We start from the raw sequence: 25,957 nt of genomic DNA on the forward strand, positions 1-25,957 counted from the left end.
GCCAACAAACACTGGATGCATAACAAACAACATGGGGCCGAGGGGAACACCTTGGAGAGAACTGGAGGAAGGTGCCCTCCCGTCTGTGCCCCTGGAGCCCCCACTCCCACCCCCTGCCGGGGTTCCGTCTGTTTCACTGGGTTGGGACCACCCGGGAGGAGACTGAGGGACCATGTCCTGGGATAAGCCCAGCCTGCAGCGATTTCATATTTGAGAATTGAGGGCAGACTTTAGAAGGAAGGTAAAGCAGGAATTGGGAACATTGTTCCACAGCTTCCCAACACTCGTGCAAGGGGGAAACTGACCCTCCCAGTCACATGTACAAGGACAGCTCCCGGGAGCTCCTTGGCCAGCAGGCTGAGACCTGAACAACCTCCCCTTCCCACCAGCCACCTGTCAGTGACAACAAGCTTTCTCTCTGAGCTGGCAAGCAGAGGTTTCTCCAGCCCGGACCCAGGTACTGGGGTCTGCAGGACAGTGGAGAAGACCCAGCCCGGATGTCAGTGATATTTTCATGTTCACGACACATGGATGTCCCTTTCTTCGCTCCCTGAGCAGGAGGCTCCTTCTGTGGAGATCAGGGACCAGTGTGGACCAATCGGCCTCTAAGTAAACAACCTCCCTTATTCTCCCAACCTCAGTCCATAGCAATGGGGCTGGCTGAATTGGTTCCAGATGCTGAATTCAGATGGAATCTGGTTTGGGCTGGCTTATGCTTTCAGCCCAGGCTGAAACATTTTTAGGGGAAGGAAGAAGGGGGAGGAGGAGAAGGTAAGGGATGCTAGGGAGTAAAAGAGAGAGGCAGTTGTCTGTGTTTAGTGGAAAACTGACACAGGAAGTGGTTCCCTGGGGGCAGTGGGCAGTGCCCTGCACTAAAGGACGAGAGATCAGGGTGCAATCCCCACCATGGGGTGGCCTGAAAGATCGTCACTGCCTCTCTGCATTGCAGTGACTTGATCTGTAAAACGGAACTAGTGACTCAGTGTTTGTCCAGCGGGAGGGTCTATGGGCCTTGGGATCCTGTCATATCTCTGCTCCCAGGACAGGTCATGGAAAACCTCACCCCATAGAATTTAATCCCACTTCAGGGTGAAACTGTGCCAACCTGCTGAAAATGGAGCTTACCCCTCTCTCCCTTCATGAATTTCTGAAATCACCTAAATGGTCATCTTACAAACGCCCAGCCAGCAAATTATGCCCCATATCTAAGCCCTTCCCAGTATGAAATTCCCCAGGAACCGGGACTGTTTTGGGCACCAGGCACAGCAGAGCAGAACCCTGAGGCACTGGGGACTGGTGAACAACTGTCGAAAATTCCCTTTCCTGTCGAGTATTAATATTACTATTATTATTGTCATTATCTTTCAGAATATAATGAAAGATAATGACCACTCAGAACTCGTAAGGAAGAAAGGTGGCGTGAAATGGCACTTCCTCCACAGGCCGGGTCAAGGTGGGGCACTGCCTACACCAACCCAAGACCCTGGCAGCCTGAAGAGCCTGGGAGTGGGAGCCGGGCGGGTCTGGGTATTTCCCTTGGGTCTTGTTTGGCCATCTGGCCCCCAGGCCAGTGTGTGTGGGTGATGCCCTCCCCGCCTCCTGCCCTGGCCCCCTACCAGTAATCCTCCATGCTTCCTCCTCGGCTGTAGACAGGGCCCTCCAGCTCCCTGGGGTTTGGGAAGATGTTCTCATGCTGGATGATGATGGTTTTGATCAGCTCGTTCACGTGGGCTTGGCAGGACACCTGGTCGTGGCCTTCAGGCACTGACATCAGCGAGGGTCCGAAGCAGATGGCGAGGTTGTAGGGGTCCATCATGTTCTCCTCACTGAACTGTGACAAACTGGAGGAGAAGGGAAAGGGTGCAAGCTGGAAAGCATGCGCATGAATGCCCAGAAAACACAATCACAGGGCACGGCCAAGAGCAAGAACAGAAGTTCTGCAAATTGCCACCTGCTTCCCTGGGCATCAGAACCCTTCTAAAACGCTGGCAGGAGGGCTGGGGAGGCGGGGTTGGGAATGATCACCACGATGGTCACTCAGGAGTCAAGGAAAGGCAAAGCAGAAGTACATCCTTGCAGGTGTCACCCCCTCTCTCTCCAGCTGCCTGGTCAAATCCTACTTACCATCCCACCCCAGACCTTATCCACCAAGTCCACCCTGCATAGTTGGATACAGCTCCAATAGCCCCTCTAAGCTGACAGGGCAGACAAAGACCCTCAGGCTGCCCCGGTCATAACAGGGTTAGAGGACACAGGCATTGTGTACCTTCTTCAATAGAAAAATAATCAAATTATTAGGGATATTCCATTCTAAGATCTAGGTTTATTTTGTTTAAAAGCCAACGGATTAGCTTTTATATTCCATCAAGCCAGTGGAGTTCTTTCTGGAACAGCTAATGCAATTGTTTTTCATTTTCATAACATCCTCCTCTATTATTACATTCAGGATTTGTTCCGGAAAAGGTCAGCACGCTGTTCAGCTCCTGCTCAGGCTTCCTCTGGATGCCGTCTGACTTCATTATCGGGTATTTATTTATTCTGGGAACTCCCTCTTTCCAGCCAGCAGCTGCTCCAGCCACACCTCCAACCTTGGCCAAGGACCCAAGCCCTTCAATGAGCCATCGCACCTGATTGGCTCCCATTGGCCTCTATTTGTCCAGGCACTGAAGGCTGGGCCAGCTCTGGATATACTCCCCACTCCTGCCCCCAACTGCAAAACAGTGAGCTCTGCTAAGGAGCTCTGCCTCCTTCGGGGCATCAGCAGAAAGTCCCCAGCACCGGATTCTACCAGAGCCCGAGAAGACACCCAAACCCTCTGACGCTGAACCGAGGCCTGCGACTCAGCTGACTTCATGTGAGTTGGGCAGTTTACTTCTAGTGCATCCCACATCCAGACTCAAATTACCTAGCTGGTCTCTCTCTAACTCAAGGGTTCCCTCCTCTGTTGAAGATTGCCCACCCCCCTTAGAGAATGCCGGCAGAACCTGTGAGATGGTCCAGCGAATGTGAGCAACTGTCATGACTCAGAGTCACTGTTTTCTAGGACCTTGTCAAACGCAGGGAGGCCGGCGATGCGAGGTGATAGAACTCAGGGGCTGGGTCGCTTCACAGGAGGTCATAAAAAGTTAATTTTGCAATCCTTCTCTGGCTCCTGAGTTAAAAGAGCAGATCCAGAAAAGGCTGGGAGATGTTTCCAAGTCTACTTCTCAGTCAAATAAAAACTTGAGAGAGACTGGAAATGACCTTGGTAACCTCAGCAGGACAACTGAGGATGAGGTACCACAAGTTGTAGCAAATCGCTGGTTCCTGGTGTCATGGAGGGCACAGGAAGAGGCAGGCCCTGTGTTTGTAGTGTGATCTGACAATTTTCTGGTAATAGGGAAGGAGACCAGAAGTTTCTGAGATGTCTTTTTTTTAAAAAAAATATGTATTTTTATTGATTTCGGAGAGGAAAGGAGAGGGAGAGAAAGACAGAAACATCAGTGATGAGAGAGAATCACTGATCGGCTGCCTCCTGCATGCCCCCCACTGGGGATCGAGCCCGAAACCCAGGCATGTGCCCTTAACCAGAATTGAACCCGGGACCCTTCAGTCCACAGGCCAACGCTCTATCCACTGAGCCAAACCAGCCAGGGCTGGGATGTCTTATCGTCAAAGGGAAACAAACTCTAGCCCCGAGAATCCAGGCCCAGCTCTGCGACATGAGAAACGAGGCTGAGCCTTCTAAGGCAAGGCCTGTGTAAGTCATAGGTGGCTGCAATGCAGGGGACACATCTTCATAGACTGTGGTCTCAGAGGTCCGGGTCCATTTCTTACTCCCATTAAAACATAGACCAAGATCCTTCACCTCCAATCTGCAACAGGAACACCTAGGTGTAGGACAGCCGTGGGCAAACTACGGCCCTCGGGCCGGATCCGGCCCGTTTGAAATGAATAAAACTAAAAAAAAAAAAAAGACCGTACCCTTTTATGTAATGATGTTTACTTTGAATTTATATTAGTTCACACAAACACTCCATCCATGCTTTTGTTCCGGCCCTCCGGTCCAGTTTAAGAACTCATTGTGGCCCTCGAGTCAAAAAGTTTGCCCACCCCTGGTGTAGGAGCTAAAGCCATGGTTCTTAATTTTGGGAGGACGTAGGCTCCTTCAAGGATTTGACAAAAACTAGAAATTCTCTCCCCAGAAAATTCATATATGTGCACATACAAATACACACAATTTTGTACCTAATGGTGTTAATGGTCCTGGGAGACAGTGAAGCCTGTACCCAGTATAAGACCTCAAATACTGGGTTTTGATCTTTAAGGGAACACCTAAACTAAATAATACTACCAACAGCTCCCTCTCTAAAAAAAACTTCTTTTTTGGCGTCAACTTATATATCTGCTGTCTCCTCTAAGAGTTGTGCTATATTTCTATAGTTTCGTCTATACCACCAGGGAATCCTCCTAATGGATCCCAACTCATTAGCTTATGTGCAACTTCAAAAAGGTCAACATTATGGCTTTTTGGGGAGAATGAGAAAATCAGGATTAGTATTGGAAAGTTGGACTTTTTACTCGTTAATGATGCACATTTCCTTCTTTGATTACATTTAAAAGAAAAACCAAAATATCCCAAGAATTTCTGGGTCAAACAGACCTGGTTTTGAGTCCTAGCTCCCTTGCTTGCCGGTTCCATGACTTTGTCTAGTTCCCTAGTTTCTTCACTGGAACATGGAGGCCATTCTATGCCTCCTTTATGGGGCTGTTGTGAAGGTTAAATGCCAAGTACTGAGCACTGTGGCTGGCACATTGGTGGGGTTCCATAGATATTTTCTGTAATTATAATATTCTGACTGCTTCTTGGTACCAGACCCTTGATTCTAGTCCAGGAATGGACAGCAGGGCTGCGGACATTCAGCAGTAGTTGATTCACAAGAGCCTACCCGATTCTCCTGACAGGCATTAATTACCTAACTGGGCAGCATGTGACTGTGTGAGTCATGGGGGGGTTCTGAACTCAAAGGCAGCTGTGGTGCTGAGTCAGGGCTTGGCTGATGAGTGGAGCAGACACAGTCTTGTGGAGGAGGCAGGCCGCACAGCCAGCACCCTCTGTCACTCTTCAGGGCCAGCAACAGGGCTAAAGGGCAGGGTGGGTGACCCAGAAAGGTCTCAGGCTGGGGTGACTAACCCAGACACCTACAGAGCCAGGCCCACTTGTAAGCAAGCTGAGGCGCATGAACTGGTCTCTAAACTTGCATTCCTTTGAAGTAGAGACCAATCAACTAGGAAGACTCTTCATTTCACACAGAAATATGTGCTAAAAAACCCAAGCCCCTTGGTCTAATTTTTGTTTTCTCCTTTTAATAGATTCATGGATCTAGAAAAATCTTTCTCCACTATATAAAAGACCATAAAGCAAGAGTGACAATAAATAGCAACTGAATTCATCCTGGATATTAGGAAGTGTTCGGGAGGTCTGGGGTCTGGTGAATGGGGCAGTGCTTGCCTCATTAGACAGCAGTCTTTACTCCACAGGGAGCTGCTGTCACGTGGGGAGACAGATCCAGTACTGCCAGATCTAATCATGTTTCCAAGAGAAGCTAGCAATCTAGATGTTTTTTAAGGATACCCCTGGTATTTAAACGTTTCAATATTTTCAAGATACAGTGGACTGAAGGAAACACATCTATGGGCCTTATCTGGCCCTCAGGTTGCCCATTTATAACCTTTGGTCCAGGAGGTTGAAGGGGAAGCTGCCGTGAAAGCAATGTGAAAAGACAGGTGCCTACGAGAAGTATCCCATGTCTTCGCTTGCGGACTCTGCTGCCACGTGGGGACTCCTACGCCCTGGGCAAGAACACACTGCTTGGATGAGATGCTCTGGCCAAGCCCAAGGTCCCCTCAGACCCCTCTTCCAGCTACACTGACCCCACGTTTCTCCCGAGTGTCAAATTCCCATGTTCAGCTGCCAACTTACAATCTCCCCTTGGAGGCCTAACAGGCCCTCAACTTAACATGCCTGCATTGGCACCTGGCTTTGATTCCTCCCTTCACATCTGGTCCTCCCTAACTCCACAAATGGCATCACTACTTCCCTGTTGCTCATGCTAAAAAGGTAGAATTCTTCTTGTTCCTCACACTCTATACCCTACCCACCAGGAAGTCCTGTCAATGCCATGTTCAAAATAGATCTGAAACCTGACCCTCCCCACCACCCTCCATCACCTCCCCAGTCTAAGCCACCCTCCCCACACCCCAGCCGAGATGGTACAATAACCTATGAAGGGTCGACCTGCTTCTCTTCAGCCTTCTCTCTTACAGTAACTTCCCCATGAAGCAGTTGGTGGGTTTTTAAAATACACATATATAGATCAGATCACATGATCAAAGATCACATGGCTTCTCAAATCCAAACCATTATAACCATGACTGTCAGGGCTTGAGAGCCTTGAACATCCCTGTGGCTCCTTCCTTTACTTCATTCAGGCTGCTGCTTATGCCACCTCCTCAGGGAGGCCTTTGCTGACCGTCCCCCTATGGAGGCTCTCCCTTTCAGCCCCGCCCCATTCAGCCCTGCACTCTATCCCTTAACTAACACTTCTTTATTTTTCTCCTACGCTCTTACTAGTAACTGACGTTCCTGTCATTATCTGTCTTCTCCCCTGGAATGTGAGCTAAATGATATCAGGGCTTCCGTCTCTTATTTTACAATGTATGCAGACAGCCTACATCTGTGCCCAGCACATAGTAAGTGCCCAGCAATTATTGGGCTGGAGGAACTGACATAGATCCGTATGTAAACTTCTAGTGGCCGAAGCCAAGGTCTGACCCAGCTGCTTACTGGGAAGTCTACTCACTGATTGAGGAAGGCAAAGAGGTATCTCATGATGATCAGAGTGGTTTTGGGCAGAACCAGGAGGACTTTCCGGATGTGCAGAGCTCTCTCCTGCAAGTTGTCCATCGCTGAAAGAAGAAAGCCATGTGTTACTTCCACTGTGGCTGAGATCCCAGGGAGTAACGGTAAGAAGAGTCTACTACCAGCAGGTGAAACACAGAGAGTGGCCAGGTCAAGTCTATGCAACACTGGTGCACTGTACAAGGCATTTCATCCCTGTGGCTTGTGGGGTGGGGGGAGACATGCTGGCTCCAAACACTTACCAGTGCAGGACTTAAGGTATATGCTCCTTGGGCACAGAAGGGTTTGGAGATATTCCCTAAGCACCTACCCTCTTATTAAGACAACCACAGACAAGGAACTATCTATAAACCTGCTATGACTGCTCGACACCCAGCCTTGGAGGGTGGGGAGGGAGGGAGCCTGGGCAAGTCCTGTCCTGCCTGCTCTACCCATGCATCGCCTCATTCTCTGCACAAGTCTGGCTTATCTTCCCCTCGCTATCTGCAGTGCAGACGAGAAAAATGTGTCCAGAGACAAGCAATGGCTGCCCCTGTTAACAGTGATATCTAGGAAGTTTCCTGACTCTCACCATGAACAGATTAATTACAGGTGTGGCCCCAGGCGAGTGGCCTCCATGATGGCCAGCTTCCCACTTCCTGTGTGTCGTGTGGATATAATGAGTATCTTTTTGTAAAAAACAAATGAGAAGCAGTGGATGAGGAGCATTCTCAAGGGGAGAGTTGGGCAGCCAAGGTATCTCGTACTGTCTTGGTTGTCCCAGGCTACTTAAGATAGCTGACCTAGGCCCAGTCTTAGAAAAAGACATGAAAACAGGAGGGATGCATGTATTTGCTCACCCACAGAATTCATTCCCACCAGACTCCCACAAATAGTGGGTCAACAAGTAAAATAAGAGGCTCCTGAATGCTCAGGCCCTTTCCTCTCAGAATAACAGAGGACAGTGCTCAGGGCATATATGAGTCAAACTGGAAACTCGGGGTGGGGGTTGGGGGAAGGAGATCTTGGGGAAAAGGCTGGCTTCTCTATTTCAAAGGCACTGCCTTCTCCAGCCTCTGGAGCCACCAATCCAATGGGATGGGATTCCAGGGTGACCCGATATTAATCCAACTTCCCATGGATCCCTTTAGAGCAAGAGGCAGAGAACCTCGCAGGGGGATAAAACAGACTATCTCTCTGTGAAGATATATTGCTGCTTTCATGCCCAGAGGGTTTTTATTCCTAGAAGAACATGTATTAAAATATCCAGCAGGTAAGCCATGCCATGTGCAGAATAACACACAGGAAACAGTTGCAACACCGATGCTTTCTCCCTGTGTATCATGAAAAGCATAAGCATAGACTATGTCTTATATATAAATATAAATGTATTTTACTGAAGACAAAGCCCAGAGAAGCAAAGGAATTTAAGGTGTATCAGGAAGAAAAAAAATCCAGGCATGCTAACTGAAATGTCATTCTCCCTGCCACCTCCCCCCAACCAAGGGATAGAGGAGTGCTGATGAGGAGGAAAGACTTCACTGAAAAAAGAAAATATTACTGCAAAGCTTATGAGAAAAAAAGACCCTGTGGAAATTTCTTCTCTGTTGCTACAAGGTTCTCTGGCCCAGAGGCCAGTCTGAGGCCAGGACGGTACTTACTCACGCAGGCCATCAGGTCATGGAAGATGTCCTTGGGGAAGAGAGGGTGTTCCAGCCCCCGGAAGTAAAGCTTCAGTACGCCAGCGATGGAGTCCATGTCATGGTCATTCTGGTCCCCAGCCAGCGGGTCTTCTCCTGATAAGCAACCCCCCCAAAAAACAAAGAGGGTGAGAGAGGTAAAACACGTAGGATGAAGCAGAGGTGGTGGGGGAGGGGTGATCTAGTCAAGTTCCTCATCCCAGTCCATCAGCTCTCTGTCCAGCATGGCGGCCATGACAAGGGTGACCCAGGAACTGGATAAAGCAAAGACTGCTTAGGCTCAGGGTCCCCGGGCCAGAGGAGGGGCACAGGAGTTCAATACGCTGTGCCAGACTAGCTCAGGGACAGTCCCTATGGGCTGGGGATGGGGCACAGCAACTGGCTCTTGGAGAATCACGAAACCAGGCTGGGCCTGAGCTCCTGGGGGAGGAAAGCGAGGCCACGGAGGCCAGTCCCTCTGCGCTGCTCGCACTCCCGGCCTGCAACAGAGGACACCTACTTACGAGAGAACAATCATGCTGGAGCTCCCTATGGAAATTTCCTATCAGATGTGATTAGATTTAATGATTGGACCAACCTCAAATTGAAACAATATATATCCATTACAGTGACGGAAATTGCCAAAGCTTGCCCATTACCTTAATAGCCCACAGAATAATAGATGGGCTACGATGAACAGGCGCATTAGCCTTGATATTAACTACCACCAAGGGTTCCGGGTGAAGCCATAAACTGCCCAGACACCACAGTTAACTTCTTGGGTTTCAGCAGATCACCCCCAGGAAGCAGGATGAATGGGGCTGAGAAGGAGGCAGCTGAGATGGGTGTTGCCATCTCCCTGCGTATCTAGGGAGAAATGTCTCTAACAGAGCAGGTGCCGGGCTGAAGAGGGAGGCGAGCTGGCTTTCCAACCTCTGGGTACCTCTCAGGGAGGAGGAGTGGAGCCAACAGTCCGGGGGGCTGGCAGACATTTGGTCTCATCTTCCAGGCTGTGTTCTCACCTCTCTCAAAGGCGTTTTTGATGTCATTCACTTCCACCTGGGATCCCGACACCCGGAAAATTCCTTCATGCTGCAGACCTGAAAAGTCAGGGAAAAGTGGTCCAGAAAAAGCAAATTCACACAGCTCCAAGCTTAGCTGCATGTCCCCCTCTGCCAGCCAATGCGTATTTAAGTACCCTTTCTCCCTTCTTCAGGCCAATGGAGAAAACATGTGCAAGGATGCTGAAAAAGTCACTGGAATGGATACAAGGCATTAACGGGGAAAAAGCACCGAGTCAGAGACTTAAGGGAAGAAATCTACACCTGGCTCCATAGGGAGACTATGAGATGGGTTCCTTCCTCAACCTTTGCCTCTGTTCCCATCTGCAAAGTGGGGAAGTGACCTTCCGGCATCTTCTCATCACCCAGGATCAGGAATAGGGACCTCGAGCATGGCAGGCAAGCCTTCAAATACCATCAGAGGAGTGTCAGAAGATCTGAGACGACAATTATGCTTTAGCTGTTCTAACACTGTTCGGTGGCTCTAGGGCACAATGCTTTGAATAGTTATGGGAAAGAGAGGACATGACAAGTGGTCAGTCAACAGACAAAATTGCCAGACACTGTGCTAGCCACTGGTCCTTGACTGCGGCTTCACGCAGGAATGTTACACTGTGATAATGTACGTGAGAACTTTGTCATCTTGGGTTAGAGTAGACGTAATCATAGTAAAATAATGCATGCGTGGTGATTGTTAAGACATGCTTCATATAAATAAATCAACTGGTTCTCACAATAGCCATGTAAGTAAGTTAGGGGGGACCAGCTATCCCATTTTCTAGATGAGGGGACTGATAAATTATAACCTGCCTTAGGTTGCCTAGGCAGTAAGAACCACCAGAGCCAGGACACAAACCCAGGCCTGCTGGCTACAAATGTGTACTCACTCCTGAAGGCCCAGCTTGTGGGGCCTACTAGAGTGAAGGTGTGGAGGACCAGAACCCATCTGTTAGTCTGAACATGGATACACAGGCAACTGCAGACCTGGTAAGGGATCCAGGAAGCACGACATTAGAGCTGGGCCCAGGGTTGGACTGAACTAGCGGCACTCAGGCCTGCCCCACCTTTCTCGGGAGCCCTGTGTCTCAGTCTTTATTCTGCCAAAGTCTCTCTGTTATGGCACGATCCCTTGAAAATGTTGATGTCAGAGAAATCTCAAACAAATTTCTCTTTAGGAAAACAAAAGAGAATACTGCTACATTTTGCCCAGTGTTTAGGGCTACCTGGTGAGATGTGACTGAATTCTATCAGCTAGACCAGCGGCCGCCAACCAGTGGTCAGTGGACCACTGGTGGTCCGTGAGGTCTGAAAGGTTGGTGACCGCTGAGCTGGACCTTGGAAGGTAAACCATACAGGCCAGGACTGAACTCCTGAATCCAACTGAAGCATTATTAAGAAGCAAGTACGGGAAATTCAATTACAGGGCTTGTAACAGGACTTGAGTTCTCTGTTCCTTTAACATGAAGCATGTTAAAAGCCCTTTAGTACCAATGTCATATTACCATATTAGTTACAAATAGGGTGGAACAGCCACATGCTGTTTAATCAGAAACAGTCATAGACCCAGTGAGGTGTCAAAACCACAGCAGAATAGGGATGTCATCTCAGGGACCAGGCTACACGGTGTGTTCTTCTTGGTAAAGCCAACAACTTGCTTCATCATATCCATGATCTTTTTCATTTTTTCTTAGTATAAAACCAATCAGACTTGGGCAAGTTATTTGGAAATGGCACAAAACCTTCCATTTTGGATCCAGCTGTCACCAAGCATTGTCCTCCTAGAGAATTCTTGAAAGGATTGCTACAGCACCACCTCCTGCTCACCTACTTTATCCCTTCACCCTGAAAACGACGGAGTTCTCCCATCCTGACTCAGTCTTGGTTGTTCCTTACATCCCTTCTCCTTCACATCTTCCTGGATCACCCTTACCCACCATTTACAGATGAGCCTCAGATTTCTCATCTCTATAATGGGGACTAAATATCTGCCTCCCAGGGGACATGAAAATAGTACGAATGTGCAAACAGGCAGGCCACAAACACTTCAGAACTGACACATGTTATGGACTCTATCCCCATTAAGTGCACATAAACAAAAAATGTAATCACAGTTTCTAGGGAGTTTAGGGATACCTTGAGTCCCCATCTGGGGGAAAAGTTCAATTTAACTGAACAAATGTTTGTTTGTTTTTTAAATAGCTACAATGTACTTTTCTTTCTTTCTTTAAATCAACAACATAGAGGACATATATATATCCTTACATCGTCTTCTTTCTCGCATGAAAGGTAACATGCTTTTTTACTTTTACTTTTTAACTTTTATTTTATTGGTTTGAGAATGAGAGAGAGAGAGAGAAAGAGAGAGATTGATTTGTTGTTCCACTTATTTATGCATTCATTGGTTGCTTCTTGTATGTGCCCTGATCAGGGATCAAAACCACAACCTTGGTGTATGGGGACGACTCTAACCAATTAAACACCACAACCAGGGCTAAAGGCAGCATGCTCTAGATACTCTTTTGCACTTTTCTTTTTCATTCGACAATATGTCCTGGAAGTCTCTCCATGTCATTTCCTGGAGTTCCTCCTCATTCTTTTTTGGTAGCTGTACAGTATCCCACTGCATGGATATACCACAGTTTATTCAACCACTCTTCTATATGAAGGCATTTAGGTTGTTTCTAATATTTTGTAATTACAAATGATGCTGCAATAAATAAACTTGTGCATATGTAGTTTTATGCTGTTGTGTATCTTTAGGGTGAATCCTATAAGGATTGCTGATCAGAAGACAAGTGCATATGCAGTTTTGCCAAATTCCCCTCCAAAAGGGTTGTAGCGATTTGCATTGCCGTCAGCAATATGTAAGCACACTACAGAAACATGCGGAGATACAATATCCAAAACCCATCCACTTTCTCAGCTCTTCCACAGCTAACTCCCTGGCCCAGGCCACTGTCCTGTCTACCCTGGGCTACTGCAGTAGCCTCCTATAAAAAACCACTCCCTGTTCAGAATTCTCCAATAGCTTCCCACTCACTCAGAACAAAACCCAAACACCCACCCTAGCCAACGAAGCCTGAAGTATGACCACTCTCCTCTCCACTCTCTCTGTTCCAGCCACACTGGCCTCCTGTGTGCTGGCCCTTGTGTACGCCAAGGATATCTGCATTTGATGTTCCTTCTCCCCCAAATACTCTTCCCCAGAAACCCTCATGGCTCACTCCCTTACATCCTTCGGGACTCTGTTCAAATGTCACCTTAGGTGACCCTAGGCTTTTCCTGACCCTGCCTAGAACAGTGTCTCCTCTCCATTCTCCATCTCCTCACCTCGCTTTACTTTTCTTCACGACACTCAACAATCCCTGGCATACTATATATTAATTTGTTTATTTATGGACTATACAAGTGATCATTTATTTATTTGTCCTTTAGTAGAATATAGGGCTCATGAAGAAAGAACTTTTTCTTGGCACACAATGAGCAACCAATGTATATGTCTGTTGAATGAATGAATGAATGAATAGAATGCATGGATTAACAAATAGGAGTGCAGACGCTCTTTTTCTTATTGTCCTTTAGGCACAAATAATTCTTCCTCCCATGAACTTAGTTTGGACTTATCTTTGCCAAGTGCTTGACCATTAATCATTACTATCTTGTGAAATTTCTTATGTGGCCGTTCTGAATTACTAAAGCTTATCTCTTTTTAAGTTTTCACTTGCTCATTTATTTTCTCCCGACTGTATCATAAAACCAGGGAAAGACAGCAACAGCGTACTGTCCCTGTTTCTGTTTTCCTGTTTGGCAATGCACGGCGCCCAGCATGGATCAGGGGCTTGATAAATATTTGTTGACTGTTCAGGAATGATGTAAAATGCTGTTACTTCAAGTGAATAGAGATAAGATGAAAAATTGTAGCTGATTAGAATGGGGTTAAGTTGTAGGCATGCTAAAATAATTACTATTTCAAAAATGAACCCAAGCACTGTCTCAGTTTATCAGGAGAGGGGAAGGAGACCAGCAATTATCTACACATCTCCTTGGCTCCTCGAGGGTCATTCTGTCCTTTTTCCCTATAATTAGACAGGAAAGCACCTAAAAACAGTTCCTAATGCCTAGTTCCTAGAAATCTTCATGGCGCTAGCTCAGCTATCTGTGCTCTCTAAACACTCGTACACTTGGAAGGTCAATTCTCTGGCAGTTCACCTCCGACGCTAAATTCTGTCCAAGCAACCAAGGAGCTGGTGAAGAAGGAATAGAGTTTCTGAGACTGAGCTTTATCTAAGCCAGTGGTTCTCAACCTTCTGGCCCTTTAAATACAGTTCCTCATGTGGTGACCCAACCATAAAATTATTTTCGTTGCTACTTCATCACTGTAATGTTGCTACTGTTATGAATCGCAATGTAAATATCTGGTATGCAGGATGGTCTTAGGCGACCCCTGTGAAAGGGTCGTTTGACCGCCAAAGGGGTCGTGACCCACAGGTTGAGAACCGCTGATCTAAGCAGAAGAGAGCATGATTTGACTCGGGGCAAGAAGGAGCCAGTCCCGACCGACTCTCAAATGTGGGCTACAACTTTAAGACCACCTTCTAACTGCGCTCTTGACGATGCTGTATACAGTGAGACCAAACAGAACAAAACCTGAATGTTTTTAGGAATCAATGCAACATTCCAAAGGAGTTGTTTGCAAAGCAGTCTGATGCAAAATGCCAATGTGACGTAACGGTGAAGGCTGTGCAGTGGGAGATACGTGCAAAGATGGGGAGTAATGGTGAAACTACCAGCACACATCATGCCAGCTGTACTAATTCACTTAACAGCGGTAATCTAAAACTCACTCGCAAGCTAGAAAAGGAAGTGTGGTAAAAGGCTGAAGCCTTCTGGGTCAAAACATGTGATGTCTTTCTCTCAAGGTCTATGTGGGGCCATTCGGAAGTAGAAAATATTACATGAACAAATACCATTTTATTCCTCTTCTGAGAATGTCAGGATGGGAAGGCAGTCTCTACGCTGGCTGCTGAAAGAATTCCTGGAAGTTCTTCCCGACTTTGCAAATAGGAGCAAGGCTAGCACCCTGCTTACCGTGTCTGCTGATAAACCGGATACAGCTTTCCACCACCAGAGGAATTGCCTGGCTGGAATCCTGAAAAGCCAAAGGGAAACACGTTAGGATCTCTAAACACGGACAGCCCAGGGTCAGAGAAAACGGGGCGAAGTGTGAGGAGCTTGTCTCAGCTGGTCAGTGGCTGGTCCACAGAAAGTATCCAGCTTCTCTGCCCTGTAGGCTCCAGAGCTCATACACAACCATCAGCTTGGAATGCCACACAGATGCCTTCAGTCCAGCATGTCCTACAGGAAACTGATCATCTTTTATCCCAAGTCAGATCCTTACCCTCAGCCATCCAATCAATACATTCTTGTCAAGTATGCCTCCTAAATATCTCTCAAATCTATTCCCTTTCTCCCTCTCTACTGCCACCAACCCAATCCAATCCATCATTTTTCAATCCCCACCCTTGTTGTCCTCCAAACCAAGCTCTTCTTCCTTTATATAGTGGTTAGGTGACCTTTAAAAGTGTGCATCTGACTGTTTACTCTCTAGGCTAAACTCTTTGAAAGACTCCTCCTGCTTTATTTACAGCCTTGCATGGCCAGGGCCTGCCTTGGCCTCCAGTTTCATCTCCTTCTGCTCTTTTCTAGTCTCTATTTCAGCCACACTGGCCTTCTTTCTGTCCCTCAGATAAGTCCTCCTTGTCAATGGCTTTGCATGAGCTGCTCTGCATCTGGAATGCTCTCCTCATACCAGGATCCTGCCCCATAGTCTCAATGTAAGAACCACACTTCCTCAAGGATGCTTTTCCAGACTCCCAGATGAGCTCAGAGCCCTGTCTACAGGGGAAAGGCTATGGAGAGAAATAAGAGGGCCAAGCCTCGGAAATGCCTGAATTTAGAGGACTGGAGAAAGAAGGGCCACCAAGGAAGATATGGAAGCCGCAGGAAAGGAAACGCTGGGCTGAGGGAGCAGAGAGAGTTTGGAAGCAGCAGTTACGGTATCTCTTTATGAAGAAAAGTCTGAGCTGGTTTGAACCTAGGGTCAAAAATGCCTGGAACCTATTAGGGACTCTCAAAAACAAAAGCTACTAGATTCATCCTCTTGTTTGGCTGATTTGCAATAAGCAGATAATTATTTATTCCTTGGTTAGTTACTTTTACAAGAATGCTCATCATCCAAATTACTTACTATTTACCCTCATGACTGTCAGAAAAACGCTTTACTAATCCACCATTAGATTTGAGCTGTTGGACAAAAACTGGGGCAGCAGAATGAAAATAAGGTCTGTATTTGATTGGGGCTTTTGGTGTATCCTGGAACTTTTATGCAAATCTAGCAACAGGCAAATATGCTTGGCCTGCAACTGCTTAGGTGCAACAGGATGCAAGCCAGAGGGGTGCCATTCCTCTCCACGGCGAGTCCAACCAGGTGTGCAAACCACTGCCAAACGGTGGTCTACGGCACCCCTGCAGCCAGAGTGGAGGTGTGAAGCCCTTAGGCATACTCTCTATCCATGAGCAGGAGGCCCAGTTTTAGTCCAGGAACTGAAAGGAACAAGCTTCGAGTCCAATCCTATTCTTAAGTGTTTAAAGGGAAAAAAGGGCTTGCTTTCTCTTTAAGAGATCCACCTATTAATTTTAAATGCATTAAGTTATCCCTGGGAGTCACTCCATTCTTCTCGTTTTAAATGAAATTACGGCAGAAAAAGGGAAGAAGAAAAAAATTAAAGGAACAAGAGGAAAGGGAATTGCAATGAACTTTCTATAATTTTAAAAATATGTAATTGTATCCAATGGTGGTCTCATTTAAATGAGATCCAAAGCAGAGAAGGCAAAACAAAACAAAACAAAACAAAACAAAACAGAAACCAACAGTGACAGCAAAGCTAAGACAAGTGAGGGCTATGTCATCTGGGTCCCCCAGCTGGACGACCCAGCCAGCCAGAGCCGTCAGATCGGCTGAAGACCCTGCTGGGCTGCCGACACCATAGACATGAGGTGGCCTCTATATTCGATTATCTCCCCGTGGCAACAGTCACTGTGATTTACCTAAAATGACTTTTTAAAGCCTGGATCAGCTTTCCCCTGAGTAGACACAAAGACATTTCTGAGCTCTTCTCACCTCCTCCCTGCTAACTGCCTACTGCATAGCTGGTATGAAGCTTAGGAGATACAAAATCATTTCAGTATTTGCCATGAAGAATAAATTAGGAAGTCAAATTTGCTATTGCAAAACACAATCCAATTAATTTTTTAAACAAGCCCAAATGCTGTTTAGATAATATCATCCCTTGATGTGGATTATCCACCCACTGCTTTCTAAGATATCCCTTAAATATGGGTAATGAGAGCTAGCTGCCCAGTGTCGGATTTTAATCCAACACTGAAGATCATGCACAAAATTGCCTGCCTATCAATCCTAGATCAGACTTATCTTTGCATTTTTAGGATGTCTTAGAAATACATCTAGGATGACCACACCACTAGAAACAAGTATCTGCAAACATAAAGCAAGAGTGCCTGGCGTGCGTCACTGGCTGCTGGGAGCTTCTGCCCTGTTGGTACAGATGTATGAAGTGTGAGGCCTTTCTCCTGGCCTTCTGAAGGACTGACGCCAAGGGCAGTTCTGGAAAAATCTGCTACAGTCAAATCAAATGTCACTATGTAAGATGAACAAATCAGAAAGATCAGAAAGATCATGGTCACTCTAGCTAAACAAACTAAATCAATGAAGTTGCCAAAATGTTAAACACTAGAGGCCCGGTGCATGAATTCATGCACGGGTGGGGTCCGGCCTGCCCGCCCTGATCAGGGCCATCGGGGTGGGGCCAGCTGGGGGAAGGGGCCATGGGAGGTTGGGAGGGGTGCAGACTGGGGCTCCCCGGTTGGCCGCCGCAGTGCGCGTCATAGCAACTGGTCATTCCGGTCGCTTGGCTTATATATATATAGATGCTATGACTACATAGTACATTCCAAACACAGGCATGAAGTCAGATAAGTGTCTGTCTTGCCTATAGTGGAATTCCATAGATGTCAGCGGGAGATTATCATTTTCACACCAGACCAGTCTGGCTCTTTCTGGGCTCTTACCTGCTTCCTCACGGTTGAGCTACGCCTGTGGTTGACCCCATAGGATCAGAGAGGCCCAATCCAGCAAAAGGGAGGAAAAAGAAAATGGGGTTAAAAACAGTCTGTTCAGTGGTTAATGAAACAAGTCACATTATTCTGCTAAGACCCAGAAATGGCTAAGAGACTCGATAAATTACTTTCCAAATAAAACCCATTAAAGCTCTTTTCACAAATGTACAGAGTTTCTGCTGTTCATGTCTGTCACCATTCAAAATCAGAATAGAAGGGAATTGATTCAATTTGCAGTAAAAAAAAAATATTTGGGCTGACAATAAGATCTCCCTGCAAGGAAACATTAGTAAACACCAAAGGAAGCTACAGATTTCTCTCCTGGAAATACTTCGGCAAAAGAGAGAGAGCAACTTTTCTTAAAAAATTTAGAGGGTAGAGTGTCCAGATTCGAAGGAACCTTGGGGATCCTCTCGCTGTGTTTAGCCTCAGAAGGCTTTCTCCAAAGGAATCTGACTCAGAGGCCCAGTGCTCCAAGAAACAGGAGCAGCGTTGCCTTGTCTGACTGAAGGTAGGGGTCAGAGCCTGGCTCCTGGGCTCCCTCTGCCCCTTCCATCAGGCGGCCCCTAATGAACCTCTCTGGAACCCTAGAGCTCCTCAGATCTACTGGAATGCTTTTTGTCTCGTAGACGAGAAAACTGGAGTTCAGAAAAGCCAAAGAGCGGCCTAACGTCACACAGTGAAAGAACAGAGCATAAGGGAATTCAACTTATACTAATACTGTATCACCATGAAGATACACTCCACAGAATTCTATTATCCTGGTTCCCTCCAGTCATCAAGATTAATGGAACCTTTATTGTAATCCACAATGACAAAACGATGAAAGCCAAATGAAGCTATTTCTAAATAACGAGCCTATGATTGTAAATGGCCTCATGATTATTGTGTGTGTTGGCAGATATAAGTGGTTGATATAATGGGCTAACCCAGGGTCTCCAAGGAGTCCGGCCATTAAAGCTCTTTCTCCAGTTAAATCAGCACATGTTTAGGCATCTGAGAACTGTTGGCTGAATGAATGCCTTGCTCTCTGCCAGCTCACGAGTTTTCTCATAGCAGCTCCATCACTGGGAGGGAAAATATTTGGCTGGGGTGGGGAAGGAAGGGGAAGGTGGAGAAAGATTGGGCGGGTTGCATACTTGTACACCAGGCCAGGATTTCTACCAATGCTGTTTGGCAAGACAATGCAATGTAATATTTCAATATCCAACAACAGCCACTAATAGAGGCTGTCATCTTTTCTGTGCATCAAAAACATTCTCAAATGCTATCTCCTGATCTTCCTTCTCAGGGTCAGAGACTTTCCAAAACCCACATGTTTAAGTCTGGCAGCTAAGGTTGGGTTACCAGGATCCTCCCTCCAGAGTTGAACATTTCTTTTCCTTGCAATGTAGTGGCTTCTGGGAGTTTCTGGGATTATTTCAGCAAATGATAACTCCCCTCCCTCAGTTTGGCTCAGGTCTTTTCCTAAGTCCCAGCAGACCCCACTTCCATTTGGGGCCAGGTGGTGTCAGCAAGGCAAAGGGAAAAAGCAACCTCTGCCCTAGGCCACTCCTTTGCAAAGCCATCTGATGCCTTTGCAAATCAACTCTTTGGCTCTTTATCAGGCTGGGATCTCTCTACCCCACGCCTGTTCCCAGGCCATCCCAAGTCACACCTACCTGGCCAGACTGCAGTCTGTCCTCTGACCTGTTGGAAAGACAAAAGCAAAAAGCACATGTTGAAGCAGAGGGTGAAAGAGTGAGACTTACTTCTGGGAATCAACATGTCTGCCTGGCTCCCCAGAGAACCTCCATTAGTATCAGAGCGTGACCAGCCTTCAATGCAAAAGAAAAGAGAAGCTTCCAGAGGCCCTTTCTGGGAAAGGGTTGTTTTTGATACTTGTTCCCAGTCCAGGGCTGCAGGTGTCCCTAAATCTTAGGTTTGCCTACTCTGCTTCCCAATGAGGTGGATTTAGGGGAACAATAGCAAGGCAGACCACACGTTAGAGAACCTTTCTGTAGATGAAATTTAGCTTCTCTTCTGTGTACACTGTGTGTGTGTGTGTGGGGTGAGGAGTGAGGAGGAAGGGACAGCGAAGATATGAAAGTTCTAGTTTTAAATTCATACTAAATTCTCCTGTTCAGTTGGGCTGGGGTGGCAAGAGGAAAATGAGATTCAACACTGACACTTATAAAACTGTGGTTTCTCAATTCAGTAGTGGATCCTAATATTAAGTTTAATGGGTCACAGCCAGCTTTAAAACATGAGATTGAAAATCTCAATGTTCATAAGAAGTATTTCTATGTTTTTTAAAAAAATACAATGCATGTATGCATGGGTCCACTGTTAACCACGCTTGGTCTGTATTAGACCCATATTGGATAAACCAGGGAAAACCCAAGCAGGCCCAGAATGGAGAAGCTCCCACACTCCTCATCTGTGCTCCTGGAAAGGCAACTCCAAGGGCTGAGAGAGGGCAGGGCTTTTCTTGCCTTTAAAGGCTGCTAATTGTTGATTACAGTTCAGCTCTTCTTGAGAAACACCCTCCCCCACCTCTAACAGCCTCTCATTACCACAGGCTCAGCTTTCATCCGCAAAAATATTATTCTGAGCCATTATTTTCAACATCTGGCCCATTTCCACTCTGGAATATTCATACACATCAATTATCTCTCTGTGGCAGGAACAAGGGGCTCTTGTGTTATGTGACAAATACATACAGAAGGCAGGGACATGACGACGTGCACACAGGAAGATCTATAGCTATTTTTTTCCCCCTTACTGCTAGAACCTGTCATATTCAGATGAAGGCAATTTGCAGCACTAATGAATGGTCACCAACCTTCGCCCCTCCATAGCAGCACATCTAGTGCATGCGCAAACCCATTCTCTCACACGCAGGCTCCCCCCAACCCCCACCGGGCCCTGTTCCCCATCTCACTTAAGGGCTGTGCTTCAATTATCTTGGCAAAAAGAAATCATGGTTATAAACTTGCTCCGAATAGTTCTGGGCTTTCTTTCCTCTGATTCCCCATGGAGCAATCTGATAACCCAAGAGTAAAGATTTTCTAGCAGCAAAGCTTGGATCTCAAAGCCCAAATCTGTTCAGCATGAGTCTCTTGGGTGGTGGGGAGGAAAGAGAACAGAAGTTACCTAACAGGCTTTCTTCACATAAAAGAAAATGCACCAAAAATCACAATGTCAAAGACATGAGAGATAAAGAATCATCTGGGGGAAGTGTCCAGGGCAGGAGAAGGACAGGGCGCGAAGGGTGGGTAGGAGGCTCTGGTAAGAAAAGCAGAGCTGTGATTCCTGGGGCCAATGAGCCAATGAATGCTGGGCACTTTCCTCTACTCTGCAGTGTCTGAGGAGTGCTCAGGTTTTACTTTACAAGGTTGGACTTTGTGTCAGTGCAGGTTTGCCTTTCCCTGGTGTTACCACAAATGCCCCGTAGGCTCCCATTTCCCATCTTTAAGTGAGATTAGTGGGGCAGGAGGAGGGGCCCGCATTCAGAGGCATCCCCAACCTGGGAATCCCATTAATCATAGGATGCTGAGAGACCTGGGCAGGGTGCCAAGAACCCCAGGGAAGCTTCTCTTTCAACCTTCGCCTTCTGTTTGACAGCTGGGGGAAAAAAAGTCCAGAGTGCCAGTCCCGTTCTCTGCCTTGCTACTTCCCAGGGTCTGGTTAAAGTCATACTCTGAGACGAGCCCGTCCATTCAGCACCTTGGCCTCAGCAGGGCCCAGGCAGAGAGAGGGCTGCCATGTAGCATCAAGGCTGCTCAAAGCAGAAGGAAACCGCTGCTCTACTGTGATGCTACAGAAAGCAGCAGTTTGTCGGTCACTGTGCCTTTGAAACCCCTCTCCTCTCCTCGGAGCAGCTGGGCAGCTGCTCCAGCCTCAGTCCTGCCACAGAGGAGCTGAGAGTTTTCACAAAGTGTCTGGAGAGTAAGTAACGCCTCGGCCTTTTACCCAGGTCACGGCAGAGGAGGCGCAGGAAGGGGACTGGGTAGAGAGCAGGCACGCTCCATTTAAACAAATAGACGATGCACATTAGTGGTTCATTAAGCACCGGCCTGTTCCCATTACTCACGCAGCCATCTGGGGAGTGTGCTTCCACATCACAGGCTAGAAAAAGAAGTGCATTCACACAACCAGACCAGGGCTGGCTTAGGGGAGAGGCTCAGCATACAGTCCAGGGCTCGCCCTTCCCCTCAATGCAAACCTCCAGCAGCGCCCCCACACTCACTTTCTCCCAGGGTTTTCTGGAGAAGGTCGTGCTTGGCTTGCAGCTTGGTAATGAGGTTCCTGCCCTCCAGGTACTCCTTCATTTTCTGTAGGGGAGGAGGAGGAGAAAGAGCAATCAGACTCCTGAAGAAGAAAAAAATCACAGATGTACAGCTGTACAATCCCCTTTGCAGAGAGCACTTGGTTTCTGACCCACTTTCTACCAGGTCCATTGTTTATTTCTTTATGACCCCGAGCATCTGGACAGCTGCTGATTTTCATGGGAGTTCCGCATCGGCCAGTCTAAGAAATGTCTCCGACAGCCCCTCATTCATCTCTTTCAGTTCCACTGAAAAGGAGCAGGGGGTGTAGGGGCTGGCTGAGCCTGGTCTTCTTGGTGTGAGGACACACATCTGCCACTGGTCACCTTCACTGACATCCAGCCCTGCCCCTCCCCACAACAGGGTGCATTCCATCACACCAGGAGCAATGCCAATGGAAGACGCAGCCCCCACCCCAGCTGCAAGCCCAGCACGCACAGCATCTTTGTCTAAGCCTGTCTTAATCAGCTTCTTCCTCCATCTGCATGGAGTCTTTGTGGAGAGCCTGGGATTTCTGAGCTTTCAAGAGGGGCTGCCACTCCCCACTTGCACATACACATATCGGCAGCTCCAAACAGAAGACGAGGGCATGGGAATGCCATGCCATCTTCTCGCACAGTTAAAATACGATTGCCGTGCTGCATTTTCTTCTTTTTTTTTAAAATTTATTTTATTGATTTTTCACAGAGAGGAAGGGAGAGAGATAGAGAGTTAGAAACATCGATGAGAGAGAAACATCGACAAGCTGCTTCCTGCACATCTCCTACTGGGGATATGCCCGAAACCAAGGTACATGCCCTTGACCGGAATCGAACCTGGGACCTTTCAGTCCGCAGGCCGACGGTCTATCCACTGAGCCAAACCGGTTTCGGCTGTGCTGCATTTTCTGATGTGACCTCTCTCAACCCTTGAATGCCCAGTGAGAGACTAGGTTTCCCTGGACAATTTATCAAATCTTCAAAACAACCCTATGAGCTATTAATGTCACTATCCCCATTTTATGAACAAGGGCACTGAGATTTGGAGAGATTAAATAAATTGCTTAAGGTCAAACAGCGAGTGAGTGGTAAAGCCAGTATCCAAACATATGTAGTTTGACAATACAGTGTGTGCACTTAACCATTATGGTAACATGCTCCCACTATGTTACCAAGCAGGAAAAGGAGAACACGGCACAGTACCAATTCTTTGTATACATGTGAATATATGCAGCAAATTAAGGGTGTTTAGAGCACTTTAGCACATATTCTCTCATTCGACTATCACAATAACTCTGTACAGCATGGTAGGGAAGGCATCATTATTTTCTTATTACAAACTAGAGGCCCGGTGCACGATTTGTGCACCAGTGGGGTCCCTCGGCCTGGCCTGTGGGATTGGGCAGAAACCGGCTCTCCGACATCCCCCGAGGGGTCCTGGACTGCAAGAGAGGGCGCAGGCCAGGCCGAGGGACCCCACGGGTGCATGATCAGGGCCACGGAGGGACAAGGGAGGTTGGCCAGCCAGGGAGGACCATAGGAGGGCTCCAGGGCATGTCCAGTCTGTCTTACACAGTCCCAACTGGCCAGACCCCAGCAATAAACTAACCTACTGGTCAGGGTGTCTGCCCCCTGGTGGTCAGTGCATGTCATAGCGAGCAGGTGAGTAGCCTTAGCATATCATTAGCATATCACGCTTTGATTGGTTGAACGGCCAACCAGATGACCGAACACTTAGCACAGGTTTTTATTATATAGGATGAAAGGATGATCTCGGGTAAGAGTGTGTCAAATAAACTGCTGATCGCTGCAAGGCAGTCAGTGGAACTGTCAGGCCTGGATCACAGGCCTTTGGCCTCTTAACTCAGGGTCTTTCCCACTCCACCACACAGCCGCTCACAGGATCTTCTTTGCCTTGGTGTCTCCTGCTGCAACAGCGCACCTGCCAGACTGGGGCCATCTATACATGTCTAAACTCAGAGGCTACATGGCAGTGTTTCCCTGGTGCTATGTGAGATATCTAGGGGGCTAAGTGAATAAAACATTTTAAATTATAATAGTTCTGTCTTTCTTTTAATGTATTACGCAAAAAGTATAAATGCACATCAAGGCTTTGATTTTATGTCTATTACCACATAGGATGAAGGCAGAAAGAAAAGGTGAAAAAATGTGAGCTACTTTTATTCTGTATGTTTCTGTAGAGTGGGAACTTTTAACCAAGAGGGTATTTCTTTTCTCTCTCCCTCTCTTTCTGTCATACAAAAACAAAGAAAAAAAGCCTGGGCTTGGCTGGTATGGCTCAGTGGTTGAGCATTGACCTATGAACCAGGAGGTCACGATTTGATTCCTGGTCAGGACACATGCCTGGGTTGTGGGCTCGATCCCCAGTAGAGGGCGTGCAGGAGGCAGCTGATCAATGATTCTCATCATTGATGTTTCTCTCTCTCTTTCCCCCTCTCCCTCCCTCTCAGAAATCAATAAAAATATATTTTAAAAAATGTAAGCAAAAGAAAAAAGCCTGCTCTCTATGGGAGGCCCTCATTGGCCCTCCCATGCTCAGCTAGAGGCTCCTTTGCAAACCTCTGCAAATCTCTAAGCCTGCACTTTTCACACCGCCCTGTCCTGGAGGGTTTAATCCTCCTGTGTCTTTCTCTCTAGACTGCCTCCTCCCTGTGGTCAGAGACCATGACATTCATTATTCTTGGCATCTCTGATATTTAGTACTGTGCCCAGGAGATTGACACTCAATAAATGCTTGAGGTGTGAGTAAGTAAATCAACAGTCTCACTGTCCTCTGGATAGAACCTTCCACAGCAGTCATGAATGAAGCCTCCAAGTGTGCCCCTACTCTCTCTATTAAGTCTAAAACAATCACAAAATAAACCCTATACCAAATCATTTCTGTTGTTTTACCGGGGACCTGCTCCCTCTGCTCCTGTGTGCTTTTGCATGAAGACATCTGCATGAAAACAGGCTTCCTTGTCACCTTCCCCTTTCCTTCTGCTCCAGCTGCCAGCTCACCTGCTGTCAGTCTTCTCTGGGTGATAGCTAACCCCCCACCAATGCCTAATTGTGAGGTTTGGAAGCTACTTCAGGGCCCAAGGGTGAAAAAGCTGCAGGGAAACACCCTCTGCTAACATCTGAATCCTCACATCCTCTTTGGAAGGTTATCCCAGGAGACTCCAAGGTTTCCTAATGAGGGAAAATTTACCAGGAAACTGTAACCCTTAAAAAAGACCAGACTGCTCAGCCACAATCTGAAAGGCGATGGATGCAAATTCCTTCCTCTCCCACAGGTTTTTACTTGTGATTCCGGAAATCTTTTTTTTCCTTTTCCTTTTTCATTTATGTTCACAGTTCACTAGTTAACTCTGGCTGTCACTTGGTAAACCGTTACAATAAATAAAAATCTGGTAAGAGGTATGATGGATTCCTTTTTGGGGGAGGGGTTCCCATTAAATCCTGAAGGACTAAAACTGTGTCAAGGTGTGACCTGCATCCCTAAGACTGGGAACAACGGTTGAACGTTTTCCATTTCGGTAAGCCAGATAGGAAGATAAAAGCATCCTACAGTTCATAGGTATGCTATCTATCACTTCTCTGTCCTGCCCATAGCCAGCACTCCTCTGTATGAGAGAGAAGCTGGAGGAAAAACCTGGCTTTTACTGGTAGAATTGAGTTAAAAGCTTCAGTCGCTGCTGATCAGACACACGTGAGAAAAGAGCTGAGACAGCTGAAGGCAAGAGAGGAATAGGTGGCTTTTCAATGCTCTCTGCAGACCAGGGCCAGGAAAATAACTATTTATGTGGAATCTCAAAATCCCTTCCTTGGACAATATGGTCACTTTCCTTAT

At 47.1% G+C, this 25,957-nt stretch overlaps 1 protein-coding gene across 9 annotated transcripts in view; it reads right to left on the minus strand.

Moving 5' to 3' along the window:
* Positions 1 to 25,957, minus strand: part of SRGAP2 (SLIT-ROBO Rho GTPase activating protein 2) — a 242,908-nt gene that overhangs the window by 16,153 nt on the left and 200,798 nt on the right. For all 9 annotated transcript variants that reach the window (XM_070396818.1, XM_070396815.1, XM_070396817.1 and 6 more), the window contains exons 11-18: positions 22,048 to 22,132; positions 19,478 to 19,505; positions 17,769 to 17,793; positions 14,709 to 14,769; positions 9,582 to 9,659; positions 8,542 to 8,676; positions 6,843 to 6,948; positions 1,617 to 1,841 (exon numbers count right to left, since the gene is read on the minus strand). In XM_070396818.1, the coding sequence (XP_070252919.1) occupies positions 1,617 to 1,841; positions 6,843 to 6,948; positions 8,542 to 8,676; positions 9,582 to 9,659; positions 14,709 to 14,769; positions 17,769 to 17,793; positions 19,478 to 19,505; positions 22,048 to 22,132 (743 nt within the window). The remainder of the gene's footprint in view (positions 1 to 1,616; positions 1,842 to 6,842; positions 6,949 to 8,541; positions 8,677 to 9,581; positions 9,660 to 14,708; positions 14,770 to 17,768; positions 17,794 to 19,477; positions 19,506 to 22,047; positions 22,133 to 25,957) is intronic.

The sequence above is a fragment of the Myotis yumanensis genome, unplaced genomic scaffold (genome assembly GCF_028538775.1).
Source record: "Myotis yumanensis isolate MYYU_CA2020_CCGP unplaced genomic scaffold, mMyoYum1.0.hap1 SCAF_17, whole genome shotgun sequence".
NCBI lineage: Eukaryota > Metazoa > Chordata > Mammalia > Chiroptera > Vespertilionidae > Myotis > Myotis yumanensis.